The sequence below is a fragment of the Leuciscus leuciscus genome (assembly GCF_965113295.1).
Source record: "Leuciscus leuciscus genome assembly, chromosome: 3".
Classification (NCBI taxonomy): domain Eukaryota; kingdom Metazoa; phylum Chordata; class Actinopteri; order Cypriniformes; family Leuciscidae; genus Leuciscus; species Leuciscus leuciscus.
In genome coordinates this window covers 21,359,194-21,374,015 of record NC_138727.1, presented here as the reverse complement: position 1 = coordinate 21,374,015, position 14,822 = coordinate 21,359,194, and the positions used below count along the sequence as shown (strand labels likewise).

Here is a 14,822-nt window from a genome sequence, read left to right as displayed (position 1 = left end):
GTTGGCCAGAGATGGCGCTATTGAGTATATATTTGTTTCAGTGCCGTTTCCCTCCATGGTTTCTGCTCTCCCAGAGTAACTTGGCGCTGGGCTCAGATCATTATACAGTCCCATATTCTCCCTCCATTAAGGCATCTTTCTACCTTTTGGGCTGAACAGAAATTCCTCCAGAACCCAAGAGGGAAGAGTCCAACTTTTGAGGGCGAAATGGACATGAAAAAGAGGATTCATTTGGAGCTGAGGAACAGGACACCATCTGATGTGAGTAATTTTGAGCCAAACCTTTAGTTTTGTGCCCAGCCATGCTAGCTGGGCTACTTTCTACTTCAACTGACCTGTGTGTAGTAGTTTAATGGTAAGCACATGGGTGTAATAACGTTACCCCCCGGCACAGAGAAAGTACTGCGTGTATAGATTCACAGCATTAACGTAATGTTGTCCATTCGTCTTGTTTTGATATGAAAGGATCCTGAATGTGTAAGCTATACCGAGTAACGTTAGTTTGGAAAGCTGAAGGCATTATTGCAGCATTTTATGCCCCCCATGCTGGATGTGTGTATTCATGATCTAGCATGCTTTTATGCTTAATATTTGCTCGTTTTAACATCGGCGTGGTACGATATGGATGGGATGGTTTATTTCACCGTGGTGGCCATGTTTGTTGCTAACATGAGGCGCCCTTTATTACATCCACTTAAACGCTAAAGTAATAAACCAGATATATCTGAAGATAACCATACACTAACACACTTTCTTAAATACGATCACATTTTGGTCTCCATCACACTACAACAAAGCTCTTCCTTTCCTACGATGTTCAGGAAGAGTAATAATACCACCGGTTCAATAAGAAAAGTAAATATGTAATTTGACGAACATACAGTCGCATTATTAGTTTTATTTTTAAGGGCACCGAGGCTTGTCGATTATATGAATAAAGTGATATATTAAAAAAAAGTTTCTTATTAAACTGCAAAGAGATCATCAAAAGTAGTCTTTAACTATGTAATATAACACATGTAACGTTATTTGTTATTAATGAGATGGTGTGGAGTTTTATTCGTTAAATTGTTGCTGCTGCGAGACACCGATTCCCGCCATTACTCCCCACGCGTCTCTACCGATTAAACTAACGCGTATACTCAATAAATACTCGGGCTGGTGATTTTCAAACATTTTAAAGATGTAGTAAGTACAATGATGTCTGCAAAGACGGAACGAGCGACTGAGTAAAAAGAAGCTAACGTTACATGTGCTAGTTTGGTTGGACAACCCGGTGGAAATGTATAAATTCAGTTATAAAATCAACAAAACATCGCGTAAAATGTGATCATGTAATCCAAGTAGCCGCATATAATCAGGTTTTCGAACGCAGCGTTCGAGTTTTGTTTAATATGTAGAGTTTTCCTGTCAATATAGTGTATCTGAGGAGGCGCCATGTTGTCATGAGAGAAAGAAACTCTCCATTTTTGTCTCACTAATTTCCGCTCTGTCTTCGTCTTTCGCAGCAGGAATACGCCATCGACATATCGCTTCCATCTTACACAGGGGCTTTAGTACCCTCCATTTGCAGTTTGTCACACAAAATTTCACTAAAAAGACGGTGGTGTCTTTCGGATATGTCCATGTTGTCTGGCTGTCGGCGTGTAATCTGCTGTTTTCTCATTGGTGACTCGCTGCGACAGTGAGCCATCGGGCCATACAACAGCAGCAACCGCTTAAACCGTGTTCAATGATTTTTCACGTTAGATTATTTCCTAAAATCGATATAAACATATAAGGCAACTCAAAACGCCCTACCACTCCGTAAATAAAAGTTGTTTGAAAAACACATTATTATTATTTTTCAGTTGAGAAACTTTTTTAACCAGCATAGTTTGTCATCTCCATTGAGCATGTCTATGTTAGCCAGCGTGTCCAACACCCCTGTTTGATCAAATTAGTTGCACTTACATACTTTCATGTTATTGTTGTTGAATTTTAACACGTTAGTTACAGTAGTACAATAGTTACAGTAGTACAATACAGTATTACAATTTTTGCTCTTGTGTTGGATCCTTCTAGGTACGAGAACTTGTCCTTGACAACTGCAGATCAAATGAAGGGAAAATTGAAGGCCTCACAGCAGAATTTGTTAATCTTGAATTTCTAAGTTTGATAAATGTTGGTCTTCTCTCAGTTTCCAACCTTCCTAAACTTGGAAAACTTAAAAAGGTAATATCACACGGTGTTTATTGATCTCTATAGTACAATGTTATCTATTTGTGCTCTGACTTATGTATTTTCATTTTCAGTTGGAACTCAGTGACAACAGAATTTCTGGTGGCCTTGATGTTTTAGCTGAAAAACTCCCCAATCTCACACATCTAAACCTAAGTGGCAACAAACTAAAAGACATCAGCACATTGGAACCTTTGGTTTGTACAGACTTCCTGTCTCATGCACTTGCATATAGTTTTCCACGTTAAAGTTTCTGCAGCTTAACCTTATTAAACCTATTAATTGATTTGCATTACAATCTGTCAGAATTACATCTTACTTTTTGGCCATATAAATATCAGTAACTGCACCAAATTTCATATTTTGGCTCCGTTTTGACCTCTGAATGAAATTTAGTTTCCCCCCCCCCCTCTCATATGATCTCCTGTTTTATACAATATTGACTATAATAGTCTGATGTAGCCTATCAAATATGATACTCGACACATGGAAACGTTTGTTTTGTGGATTTTGTTTTTAGGATTTTGTCTAAAGGTTCAATAAACTGTATTTTTACGGACCGTTATTTCATGTCAGGCTTTACAGGGTTAAAGTGACCTAAAAAAAAAAAATGCCCCTCTTGTCTTTTCAAACCTGTAAGGCTTGCTTGCTTCTGCGGAATACAAAAGACAATATTTTGAATATTGGATACCACTGGTTATGTTTCCATCCAAAGTTGCGAATTTAAATTGTGCGCAAAATTGGAATATTGCATAAAACCGTTGCAAATAAAGCACGGTTTCCATCCATTGAGCCAAAGAGAACAAAATCGTCACTTCCTGATAAACTGACGCTAAATATCACTAAGAAAAATGGAAGTTGCTGCATTAGGAGAAGCCATTGTATACAATAATTTCATATATAAATTACTTGCATCTCAAAGCGTGCAGATGAAACACAATAAACATGATATCTTGATTTCGGTGGCAGATGCTGCTGTTTGGGAACACAGTAATGTAAGAGAGTTCTGGGAGGTAATTATACTGAACCACTTTGACAACAGAACAACCAAAACAGCTTTTCAGATGCTGTGCAACAAGATCGGTTCGTCTAGTTATGCCGTCCCATCGCAAAGTCATGTCTTTTTTTTTTTTATGCGCATCGAGGAATTTATTCGGTAAATGTGTTTCCACCATAGTTAACACGCATGTTTTCTTATCGGAAAAAAAGTTTTCCGACTCAAGTTTTTTAATTTATTGCCATTTTGGTGTTTCTAGAGTTTTTTTATTTATTTCTATATTCCAAAATGCGCATAAAAATAGGTGGATGCTACTGACTTCCATTGAATGGCCAAAAAAGACATTTCTCAAAATATCATGTTTTGTGTTACACCTAAGAAAACAAAAAAGTTTTTCCAATGACATAAGAATGAGTAAATACTATCCCTTTAATTGTACAAAAAATTTGAGCTGTGTTCCTCATCAAAAATTATGATGAAAATAAAATAAATCATGGAGTTGTACAGTTTTGTGATTGATCTGTTCATTTTGGCAGAAAAAACTTGACCATTTGAAAAGTCTTGACCTTTTCAATTGCGAAGTCACAAACTTGAATGACTACCGGGAAAGCGTCTTCAAGCTCCTTCCGCAGCTCACATATCTGGACGGCTATGATTTGGATGACCGCGAGGCGTCAGACTCTGACGGAGAAGCTGATGGAGTCGATGATGACGATGATGAGGGTTGGTGTGGCCAGCTCTTAGTTTCAGTGTTTAAACCGCTGTTTATTTCATTAGGGTTACCAATGTTCATTTGTCACTTTAAACACAGAAGGAGAAGAAGAGGAGGATGAGGAGGAGTTTGATGAAGAGGAAGATGACGATGATGATGAAGATGAGGTTGAAGGCGAGGAGGATGATGAGGATGGCAGTGGAGAGGATGAGGTACGAGTTTACTATTATGTGTTATTTATGGAAACCAAGAACACAGAAAACCTATTTAATTACATGGCTTGTTGCTTTCAGGAGGAAGACTTTGGTCGGGATGGAGAAGTAGAGGATGATGAAGATGATGACGACGACGATGATGATGAAGGTGAGATATTCAAATGAACCTTTTTCTGATTTTATGGCATCCTTTAGTTCTGTTGGTGTCCAAGCGATTTTTAAGTAAGTAACATTGTTTTTCTCTTGCTCAGTCGAAGTGCAAGGAGGAAAGGGTGAGAAGAGAAAACGAGAAGCCGATGAGGAGGATGATGATGATGATGACGACGACGACGACGAGGATGATTAAAAGCCAATGAACAACTCTGTTACCAACCCTTCCCTCTCCTTCCTTTCCAACAACTTGGCTATCCCATCAACCTTTTCTCTCCCCCTTACCCAAGCGCTAAGCTCCCTGTGGGGGCAAGACTGTACCGGACGGGTGGAGCTGTTCATATGGAGCCTACGAGCTGAATGAAAGCCTTCTGGGTCGGTGGCTTACTCGGCATTCCACAAGTCCACTGTCAATCCCCTGCCCGTTTGTGTTCCAAAAACCTTTGGGGACTGGTATTTAGTTTTGGGTCTGTGCTTTTAATATTTTGTTGAAAGTGTTTTTCTTTCTTTCTTTTTTCTTTTGTTGACATTTCCTACCCCTTTAGTTTTTGTTCCAAATTTCCCAATACGATTGCTATAGCAACTGTGTGATAAGCGGGCCATAATTTTAGTGTGGCAGCCTGTGGCACAAATCAAGGTTGTAGCTACATTTTTACTTTCTGTAAGACAAAAACTTTGTAAATAAAATAACATTTTGTGCTTTGCTCGCTCTCCTATTTCTCTGTACTTTGTGTAAACATTTATTTGATGACAGACAATGAGAGGTTGAGGACTTGTGCATGTTTTAAGATAACCATTACCTGATACTTGTAAAGCTGCAGGGCAGCTGGAAAGATTGATCTTTTTTATCAGACTGCATGATGCAGTCACTTATTTTCCATTTCCATTTAATAATTTTCTTGAATGCAATCAAAACCAAGTGAGAAGAGATCATTCCATTCAGGTTCATTCTTCACTGCTGAAACGTCATGACTTTTAACTTTTGAAGTTACTGGGATCAAATAGTTATGTCTAATAACCTGTAACATATTCAACATGCAGTGACAAACTAATAAAGCAAATCTGAGGACCTACACAAATCCAACCAGGAATCGGAAAAACTAAATATAACTGATATTTTTACTTAGTCTTGAAATTTTGTTAGAAGTCATCATCAACTTATGATAAACTCCTCTAACATGGTGCCATACATATGAACCTATCACACTACATTATTATTTGTGACTAGCTTATTGTGGTTAACATTAATACAAACATTTGATGAATAATGGACTAACTTACATTTGCATTCAAGAAAAAATTGTGATCCACAAGCATAGTTATTAAGGAAGATGTTTTCATTTATTGTCCAATGATTATTTCCCAAAATAGGTTTACTTACAACAAAAACAAAAATGCTATTGAATAGTTTAACTTTTTTTGCCTAGGAAAAAAAATACGCAAGTTTTCACAATGGGAACATGCCATTAAATAGCCCATTATAGGCTTGTCAGCGAAAGTTGATCGGTAAAAAAGGTCATTAAATATAAAATAAATGGTAGCACAAAAAAATATTAAACCATTGTACTGCCCTAGCCGAACATTGTGTTCAACAAATTTTATGAATTACACATGTAAAGCCCATGTATGAACAATACAACTTGAGACTCGAGAGCTTGTCCTGACCTGACATTTATTAAAATACATATGTCTTTAAATCACAGTTCAGGCATGAATGTACCTTCATGAACGTTAAAATGTACCTTCATTATATAGAAGACCCTTTCTCACTGTATTCCAGTGTGATCTTGTGTTCACTTATTTACTCAACGGCTTTAGCAAATATATGATATCAGTTAGGAGAAATTGGCAATTAACTTAATATCAGACTTTTGTCTCGTAATCCTATTTAGGCGAGAGACAGACAGTCTGAGAACATCCCTGTGCAACAGCTGTAGGTTTTTGGAGCTTTAAACTCTTGTATTTAAAGTACAAAAATACTTCCAAATTGCTTTCACCTATTGAAAAGTGGTTGCGTTTCCTTTCACAGCCACATCTTTTGGTTTCTGTCATGGTTACACAAAAATGTTGTGTAGTTCTATAAACAGGGATCATGTAGGACCCCTGCTGGACAGGGGACAGGTCAGTGTACAGTCCTACTTGTCCTGTCAAATATTCTACAGGAACAGGATTGCCTTCAGAATTTGTAATATACCCGTCCTATAGTAAAATATAGATTGTTTATATGGTTTGTGCAGGACTTATTTATTAATATTTTATTACCATTTTCAGTATTCTAGGAATCACACAGGATACACCTTTTTGCAAACATGGACAAACCGGGCGTCCGAAGGGCTCAGTAAACTTACAAAAGGGCCACAATATGTATCCACAATGATTAAAAAACAATAATAATAAAATAAATACATATATAAATGAAAATGTTAAACAGAAAATCCACATATTAATGCAACCTGCAATATACAGTAACATGCATATTTTTCCATTCTGTGGAGAATAAATATCTGAAACTTTACATGCACCAATAGGATCTCACTCTCACTATATAGATCTCACTACACACACAAGCAAAAAATACAGCAAATCAGCACATCAGAATGGTTTCTGAAGGATCATGTGATACTGAAGACTGGAGTAATGATGCTGAAAATTCAGCTTTGTCAACACAGGAATAAATTACATTTTAAAATATATTAAAATACAAAACAGTTATTTTGAATTGTAATAATATTTAAACTTTTTACTGATTTACTTGTATTTTTTATCAAATAAATGGGTAAGACACATCTTTTAAAATTATTTAGAAAAATCTAAATTATTCCACACTTATACAGGTAGTGTTTGAACATTTAATGTAGTGTATAGAGACATATTGTCATCACACTCCCATAATTCATACTTTGATTCTAAACTAAAAAAATAACTAGATACAACCGTTTACTTCCAATGTGTATTTAAATTCATATTTTATTTTACGTGTATTTATAGTCATATTCCCTGTGTGTGTGTGTGTGTGTGTGTGTGTGTGTGTGTGTGTGTGTGTGTGTGTGTGTGTGAATTTAAGTGTTACAATAAGGTGAATTAGCAATTAAAAGGTATATTTTTGAATGGAAATAACATGCATTTAATATATCGCATACTATACTGTCTTTATTCCACTGTTATACATATAGCAGAACTATCACTTCTGCCACTAAAGATTGCTTTATAAATAATCTTCCTGATCAGTTTCATCTCGTCAGCATCCCAGATAGCTTAGAAGAACTCGATGTTGCAACAGAAATGATTGACTCTCTTTTTTCCAGCACTTTAGACACAGTTGCTCCATTGCGCTTAAAGAAGATTAAAGGCCGTGGTACAACGAGCACACTCAGGCCTTTAAGAGAGCAGCCAGAAAAATGGAGCGTAGCTGGAAGAAAACAAAATTACAAGTTTTTTGCATTTCGTGGAGAGAGAGCACGATTGCGTACAGAGAGACCTTAAAACAGCTAGACCTGCTTATTTTTCAACACTTTTAGAAGAAAACAAACACAAACCTAGGTATTTATTTAAAACAGTGGCTAAATGAAAGAAGAATACAGCTTCAACACTGGACGTTTCCAAACAGCATAGCAGTAATGACTTTAATAACTTCTTTACTTACAAGATTGATAATATTGGAGAGAAAATTATATGCAACTGTCTACTACAGTATCGCATCAGGCAGTGCATTGTAGTGTCCCTGAGGAAAAATTTCATTCATTGCTAGGCCTATAGGAGAGGAAGAATTTACTAAACTCGTTAAATCCTCTAACTCAACAACATGTATGTTTGACCCTAAAGAGATGCTTCCAGAGGTCATAGATCCTCTTCTTAAAATCATTAATTCATCTTTGTCACTAGGATATGTACCGAAAACTTTTAAGCTGGCTATTATTAAACCTCTTATTAAAAAAACGCAACTTGATCCTAGAGAATTAGTCAATTACACCCTTATGAAAAAGAAGTATACTTCAAGTTCATTTTATGAACTTATTTTACTTATACTTAAGTAATGTTAAAGTATATTTTTAAGTATACTTTATAAGTATACTAATATCAATGTGTACTTGTAGTAAACTTGAAAGTGTATATTTCAATACTGCTTGGGACTAAATTGGCCCACTTTTAGTATATAAAAGTATGCGTCATAAGCCCCTTTCTAGCCCCTTTCACACAGCGCTTTGAACCCGGCAAATTGCCAGAGCGGCTTCTGTGTGAACGCAAACTCGACCCGGGATTTATGCCGGGATCGATGCCGGGTCGGGACCTTTACAGTCTATGGTCGGGACCTAGTAACATTGCCGTGTTCAGTCCCGGAACGCGCGCTGTGTGAACAAAAGCCGTAATAATGCCGTGTCGTAGTGATGACGCTGAAGCCGGGATCGTTCGCCAGCTGTGAAACGGTACGTAAAGCGCAATTTTATGATCGAATCAGAGAAAAAAATGCACAAGCGTGGTTTCTCGAGAGAGAGATCGCAGCTCATAAGCAAACTTAAGACGCTGCTGAGATTACAAGTCACATCGATGTCACGTGTCTTTACGGCATTTTTACGGGTTGTGTGTGAACGCTTATAAGTATTATAGTTCATTTTTCAACTTTCTTTACTTACAAGATTGATAATATTTTAAGTGTAAGAAAATGACACTTTAAGTTATTAAGTGTAAGAAAATGAACTTTAAGTACACAAATAGGTTTCTCATTTGTAATGCATCTGTACTACAAGTGAACTTATAAGTATACTGGTAGTTAACTATTTTAATACTAGTAAATTTTTTTGTTTTATGAAAGTAGCCTACACACTGAAGTGTAGGCCTACTCTCAGTAAACTACTAGTTTAGTAGTTTATACTGCAAGTATACTTGTAAGTTTTCTTTAAGTGAACTTAACATTATACATAGTTTACTATTTATATATTATTTTTGCACGTGCAGTATACTACTATGTTCAAATGTAGATATTATTTTTTATACTTGAAAAATACCTTTAACTGTACCCTTTAGAACCCTGAAGCTAAAATAGGTGTTTTTCACAGAATTAGATTTTTTGACTGTAAAATCTTAAAACAACGTGCTCTCTTCATGTGCAAGGTGTCATCTTTTTCAGAAAAAGATAAGCTTTCAACAAATTACAGTTATTGACCATTACTGTGTGTGGTGAGTTTGTAAATAGAATTTACTGATTTGTATTTAGAAAAAAATCATGAACGAAAGAAACTAACACTTTAAAGTTGAAAAATGAACTATAATACTTATATACACGTCTTTTTGTGACATTGGTTTGCACAGTTTTCATTTAGGACACTTTTTTTCATACACGCACACATACAAATGCACGCATTCATAGGCATGCACACACCACATGCTGTGCATGCTGTGGTGAGTTTGTAAATAGAATTTACTGATTTGTATTTAGAAAAAAATCATGAACGAAAGAAACTAACACTTTAAAGTTGAAAAATGAACTATAATACTTATATACACGTCTTTTTGTGACATTGGTTTGCACAGTTTTCATTTAGGACACTTTTTTTCATACACGCACACATACAAATGCACGCATTCATAGGCATGCACACACCACATGCTACAAAAGATACGTGAAAGAGTAACGGCCATCCGCCTCCCAAGTTTCATTAAAAATCATCACAATTATCTTCTGCTGTCTAACACTTCTTTCGCCATGTATTTGTTCGTTTCTTTTATTATTTTATGCAATCCAAAACACTCTAACCTGCCGCGCGTCGTATCTCTCTGTTCAAATCCTTCCATCCCGCGCTGCTGTCATTTGCAGACGGAAAGCATGACATTACCGTAATAAGGCGTATATTGGCGAAAAGCGCTTGATGTCTACTTTCAGGAACTATTTGAATTATTTTGATAGTGCAAACGGTTGAAGAGTTACAGTGACATGAATACAGCTTGGTTGGCTGTCGTCGACGACACATCCGGTTTTAAAGGGTTAATAAAAAAAACAGTTTATTAGCTTCGTGCATCTTTTTGTATCAGCACTTGTATGTCGGTAAGTTTCAAGAAAAGGCAACATTTAAAAAAAAAAAAAGTTGAGAAAATCGTATTTTTGTCAAAGACTAGGCTACGCTCTGATCAGATTCATAACGATGATCAAAACACAGATGGAGTAGATCGAGTCCAACACCCCCAAAGCTACACAGTCATTTTCTCTTCATGGGTTACGCTTCATTTCATTTGGTAATATTAAGCCGTTTGGATTTACACGCTGTTTAATGTTTGATGATCACGTTATTTTACATTTGAGAGAGCAATCTTCTATTACTTGTTTCAGCTTCTTCTTCTGTGTCTGTCTTGATCCAGAGATTCTGCACTAAGAGATGTGTCATAGCGCCCCCTACCGTATAACAGTGAAAACATGGATAGCTGGAAAATTCAGTCAATGGTGGGGAAAAGTAGAATTAGTGTAAATTCCTATACACTACCAGTGGACTATCCTACAGAATCAGGTGCGCAGAATTAGAAACATATCTGTTTTATATCAATATTCTAATCAATATTTTCAAACAATGTAGGTTTCATAAAACTGTATATGAAAAACTATGTAAAAAAAAAAAAAAAGTATATTTAATAGGCTACTCGATCAAAAGAGTTAACACAACTACAAGCCAAGTATACTTTGAATACTTAATTATACTTTTAAGTATATCTCGATCAAAAGATTGAGTACAAGTTCTGGCCAAATATACTTGGACTTTTCTCTCAGTACAAGTCAAGTACACTTAAGTGTAATTCTGAGAAGTACATAAAGTATATTTTTGAGAAGTATATAAAATGTAGACTGAAAGTATACTTTCTTATGTTTAGTTTAAAAGAAGTATACTAATAGATCTCAAATCTACCTTTTCTGTCAAAATTAATAGAAAAGGCAGTATCCTCACTAACTTAATGTTCCTTTTTAGAAAGAAATGGTATCTGCAAGGATTTCCAGTCAGGATTTAGACCATATCATAGTACTGAGACAGCTCTCATTAGAGTTACAAATGATTTGCTCTTATTATCAGATCGTGGTTGTATCTCTCTATTAGTGTTACTGCATTTGATACCATCGACCACAACATTCTTTTGAATAGACTCGAAAATTATGTTGGCATTGGAATTGCACTAGCATGGTTTAAATCATACTTATCTGACCGTTATCAGTTTGTTGCAGTAAATGAATGTCATATCGATCAAAAGTTCAGTATGGAGTACCACAAGGCTCAGTACTAGGACCGTTGCTGTTCACCCTGTACATGCGGAAGCATGGAATTAGTTTTCATTGTTATGCTGATGATACTCAGCTCTATATTTCTACGCGCCCCGACGAAAAGCACCAGTTCACAAAATTAATGGAATGCATAGCTGATATAAAAATTTGGATGACTAGTCATTTCCTACAACTTAATTCTGAAAAAACAGAGTTTACAATTATTGGGCAAAAAACCTCTGCACGTATTAACCCAGAATACTGTCTAACAATTGATGGCTGCTCTGTCAAACCTTCGTCGACGGTTAGGAACCTAGGTGTGCTCTTTGATACCAATCTTTCATTTGAAAGCCACGTTTCTAGTATCTGTAAAACCGCATTCTTCCATCTTAGAAATATATCTAAATTACGACATATGCTTTCAATGAAAAATGTGGAACAGTTAGTTCATGAGTTCATGATCTCAAGGCTAGATTATTGTAATGCTCTACTGGGTGGTTGCCCTGCATGCTTAATAAACAAAGTCCATTTGGTCCAAAATGCTGCAGCTAGAGTTCTCATTAGAACCAGAAAGTATGACCGTATTAGCCGCGTTCTGTCAACACTGCATTGGCTCCCTATTAAACATCGTATACATTTTAAAATATTGCGGACTACTTACAAAGCACTAAATTACTAAATGGTTTAGCTCCCCAGTACTTGAGCGAGCTGTTAATGCATTATAGTCTTTCACGTCTACTGCGATCTCAAAATTCTGGCCAGTTGATAAAACCTAGAATATCAAAATCAACTGCAGGTGGTAGAGCCTTCTCCTATTTAGCACCAAAACTTTGGAACATTCTTCCTAACATTGTCCGGGAAGCAGACGCACTCTGTCAGTTTAAATCTAAACTAAAAATGCATCACTTTTACCTGGCATTCATTTAGAACATTATACATTTCTATTATTCAAATCAGTTAAATGATTATTAGGCTGCATGGATTAGGTCAGCCGGAATCAGGGACACTTCCTATAACACCTGATGTACTTGTTACATCATAAGAAGAATGGCATCTACGCTAATGTTAGTCTTTATGTTTATTCCGAGGTTTACTGAAGTCATCTGGATCCGGGCCGTTTCCAGATCAGATGGTGGACCTGCGCCTAGACACGACCACAACGCATCCCTGAAGTGCCAGCCTCATCAGCCCTGTGAAGGCCTCATCGACACGACAGCCATCGGCACTAATCCTCAACAAACTCGTCTCCTTGCCGCCGTGATGACTTCGACTTCCAACCAGATGGAACTGGATAAATATTCTGAATGTTCTGATACAATCTGACTTCTGACCTGTAATACTGCCTGAATCATAATCATACACTGTTCGTTCGTTGGCCAGAAGAGAACTGGCCCCCGACTGAGCCTGGAAGCTTTTTTCTCCATTCTGTCACCTGATGGAGGTTTGGTTCCTTGCCACTGTTGCCTTGGCTTTTGGCTTGCTTAGTTGGGGACATTTAGTATTCAACAATATTATTGACCTGCCTTACTTAAGGTGGACGATGACGCAGTTTTCTTCTAGAAACAAACTTTGTTGTATTATTTTCATGTTATCACTGTGAAGCTGCCTTGATACAATCTGTATTAAAATTAATTAAGGTGACTTGACTTGACTTAAAATGTTACCATTGTGTCTCTCTATCCTAAGAATCTGATCAGTTTGCCCTAGAAAACTCAGCCTACAAGAACAGTTGAGACAAATATTTATTTGCAGTAAATGCCTTATTGTAACTCAGAAAGCCTTTTATCTGGCCTATTTTACCTGATCACCCAGATTATCTGATTTATTTGTGTTAGGATTAAAGAAGAGACTGCAATCAAGGCTTATTGGACAACATTTAGTAAATAATTTGGAGAAATATTTGAGCAACAACACTTAAAATAGCATCTTTAACCTCTTATTCCATTATATATTCTGATGTGTGCATGTACAGATCCATATATAAACAAAACATTATTAAAATATTTGTTAAAAATTATGGCTTTTCCAAATTTGTGAAACTAAGCATTGTATCAGGGGCTCCTAATGGGTCACTGTTTTTAATTTACATAACAAACTGGTTGGTTTTAAGTGAAACACATGGTAAACCATTAAAATATCATGGTACTTGCATGCATTTTGGCAGTTCACAGCAAACGTGTTACAGAATGAGCTTGAAGGAAATTACTGAACCTAAACTAGACTTTCCTTAGGTATTGTGAGAACCCCAGCCAGTTCCCACAATAGTGCTTCATCAGTGCATGCTGGGATCTAGTAAACTCTTTTAACAGCATTTAAACACACACACACACACACACACACACACAAAACAAACTTAAACATAAGATGATAATGTACATGTTAAGAATTTACATTTTCAAATGTATGTCCCTTTGTTCAAAACAATTCGGATTTCCATTATCAAACTTTCTTGCCACATCACTCAATACACATAATAGAAAATTAATCAGGAAAATAAAAAATCTCATGTTATTCACAAATAATCACAAATAACCCAATTTATAAAACAAAACACACGTATTTAAGCCTTTAAACAAGTATGATCACAATCTAAAAAAATGTTTGCATAGTGCTAAAGTGTTAAAAAAAAACTACCATGGAGGTTGTACAGTATTTATGTGCACAAAACGTGCATACAAGGAATGACTTTCATTAAGAGATGCTAGTAATGAGAATGTAGCCTGTTACCATAAGGGGCGGTCATGTTAGCGAAATTTCGGGGGCAAAAAAGCTCCATTGTGCATTGTCAATAGTGTAGCGATGCATGAAGTCCCACTCACACACAGTCACTTTAAAAAAAGCAGCTTTCTGTGGCCAACTTGAACACAAACAAAATTTTCCTTCCTCACACGAAACTCCCGTTAGCGCGAATTCCTATTGAAATGACTGGATTTTGCCCACGAAATTTTGCTGAGCAATGGTAAACGTGACCACACCTTTACAGCATAATTCATGAGCAGAAAGTTCTTGTGTGAATGTTAGTGAATAAGACAAGGCTTTTGACAGTTTCTCTCAAAGAGTGGCTTGTGAGTTTTTCACATTTTTGATCTCCAATTCCAACTGTTTCATCCGCACATCCTTCTGGTTAAGAAGCTCCCTCAACCTTCGGATCTCTTCTTGCTGCTTGTAAAACATTTGTCGGAGCTATATGCAGAAACACATACATAAACACACATTAGAGGAAAGTATGAAAACACTTTTGAGGTGAGCAGCCCTTTAGTAAAGTTACTGACAGGTCACTGCATATACTAT

At 36.4% G+C, this 14,822-nt stretch overlaps 2 protein-coding genes and 1 long non-coding RNA gene across 4 annotated transcripts in view; 2 read left to right on the top strand and 1 right to left on the bottom strand.

The window, feature by feature from the left end:
• Positions 1-60: 60 nt before the first annotated feature.
• Positions 61-4,998, top strand: anp32b (acidic (leucine-rich) nuclear phosphoprotein 32 family, member B). The gene is made up of 7 exons (XM_082165693.1): positions 61-261; positions 2,065-2,214; positions 2,295-2,417; positions 3,754-3,940; positions 4,029-4,141; positions 4,223-4,292; positions 4,396-4,998. Exons 1-7 carry the CDS (start codon positions 208-210, stop codon positions 4,488-4,490), a joined length of 792 nt encoding a protein of 263 aa, XP_082021819.1. The 5' UTR covers positions 61-207; the 3' UTR covers positions 4,491-4,998.
• A 3,979-nt stretch (positions 4,999-8,977) lies between these two features.
• LOC309495836 lies at positions 8,978-13,876 on the top strand. Its single transcript, XR_014204840.1, has 2 exons — positions 8,978-10,522; positions 10,617-13,876. It is a non-coding gene; the product is annotated as an uncharacterized lncRNA (long non-coding RNA).
• The window catches only part of coro2aa (coronin 2Aa), a 30,218-nt gene continuing 28,655 nt past the window's right edge, over positions 13,260-14,822 (bottom strand). For both annotated transcript variants that reach the window (XM_082165662.1, XM_082165663.1), the window contains exon 12: positions 13,260-14,714. In XM_082165662.1, the coding sequence (XP_082021788.1) occupies positions 14,583-14,714 (132 nt within the window). In that variant the 3' untranslated portion in view covers positions 13,260-14,582. The remainder of the gene's footprint in view (positions 14,715-14,822) is intronic.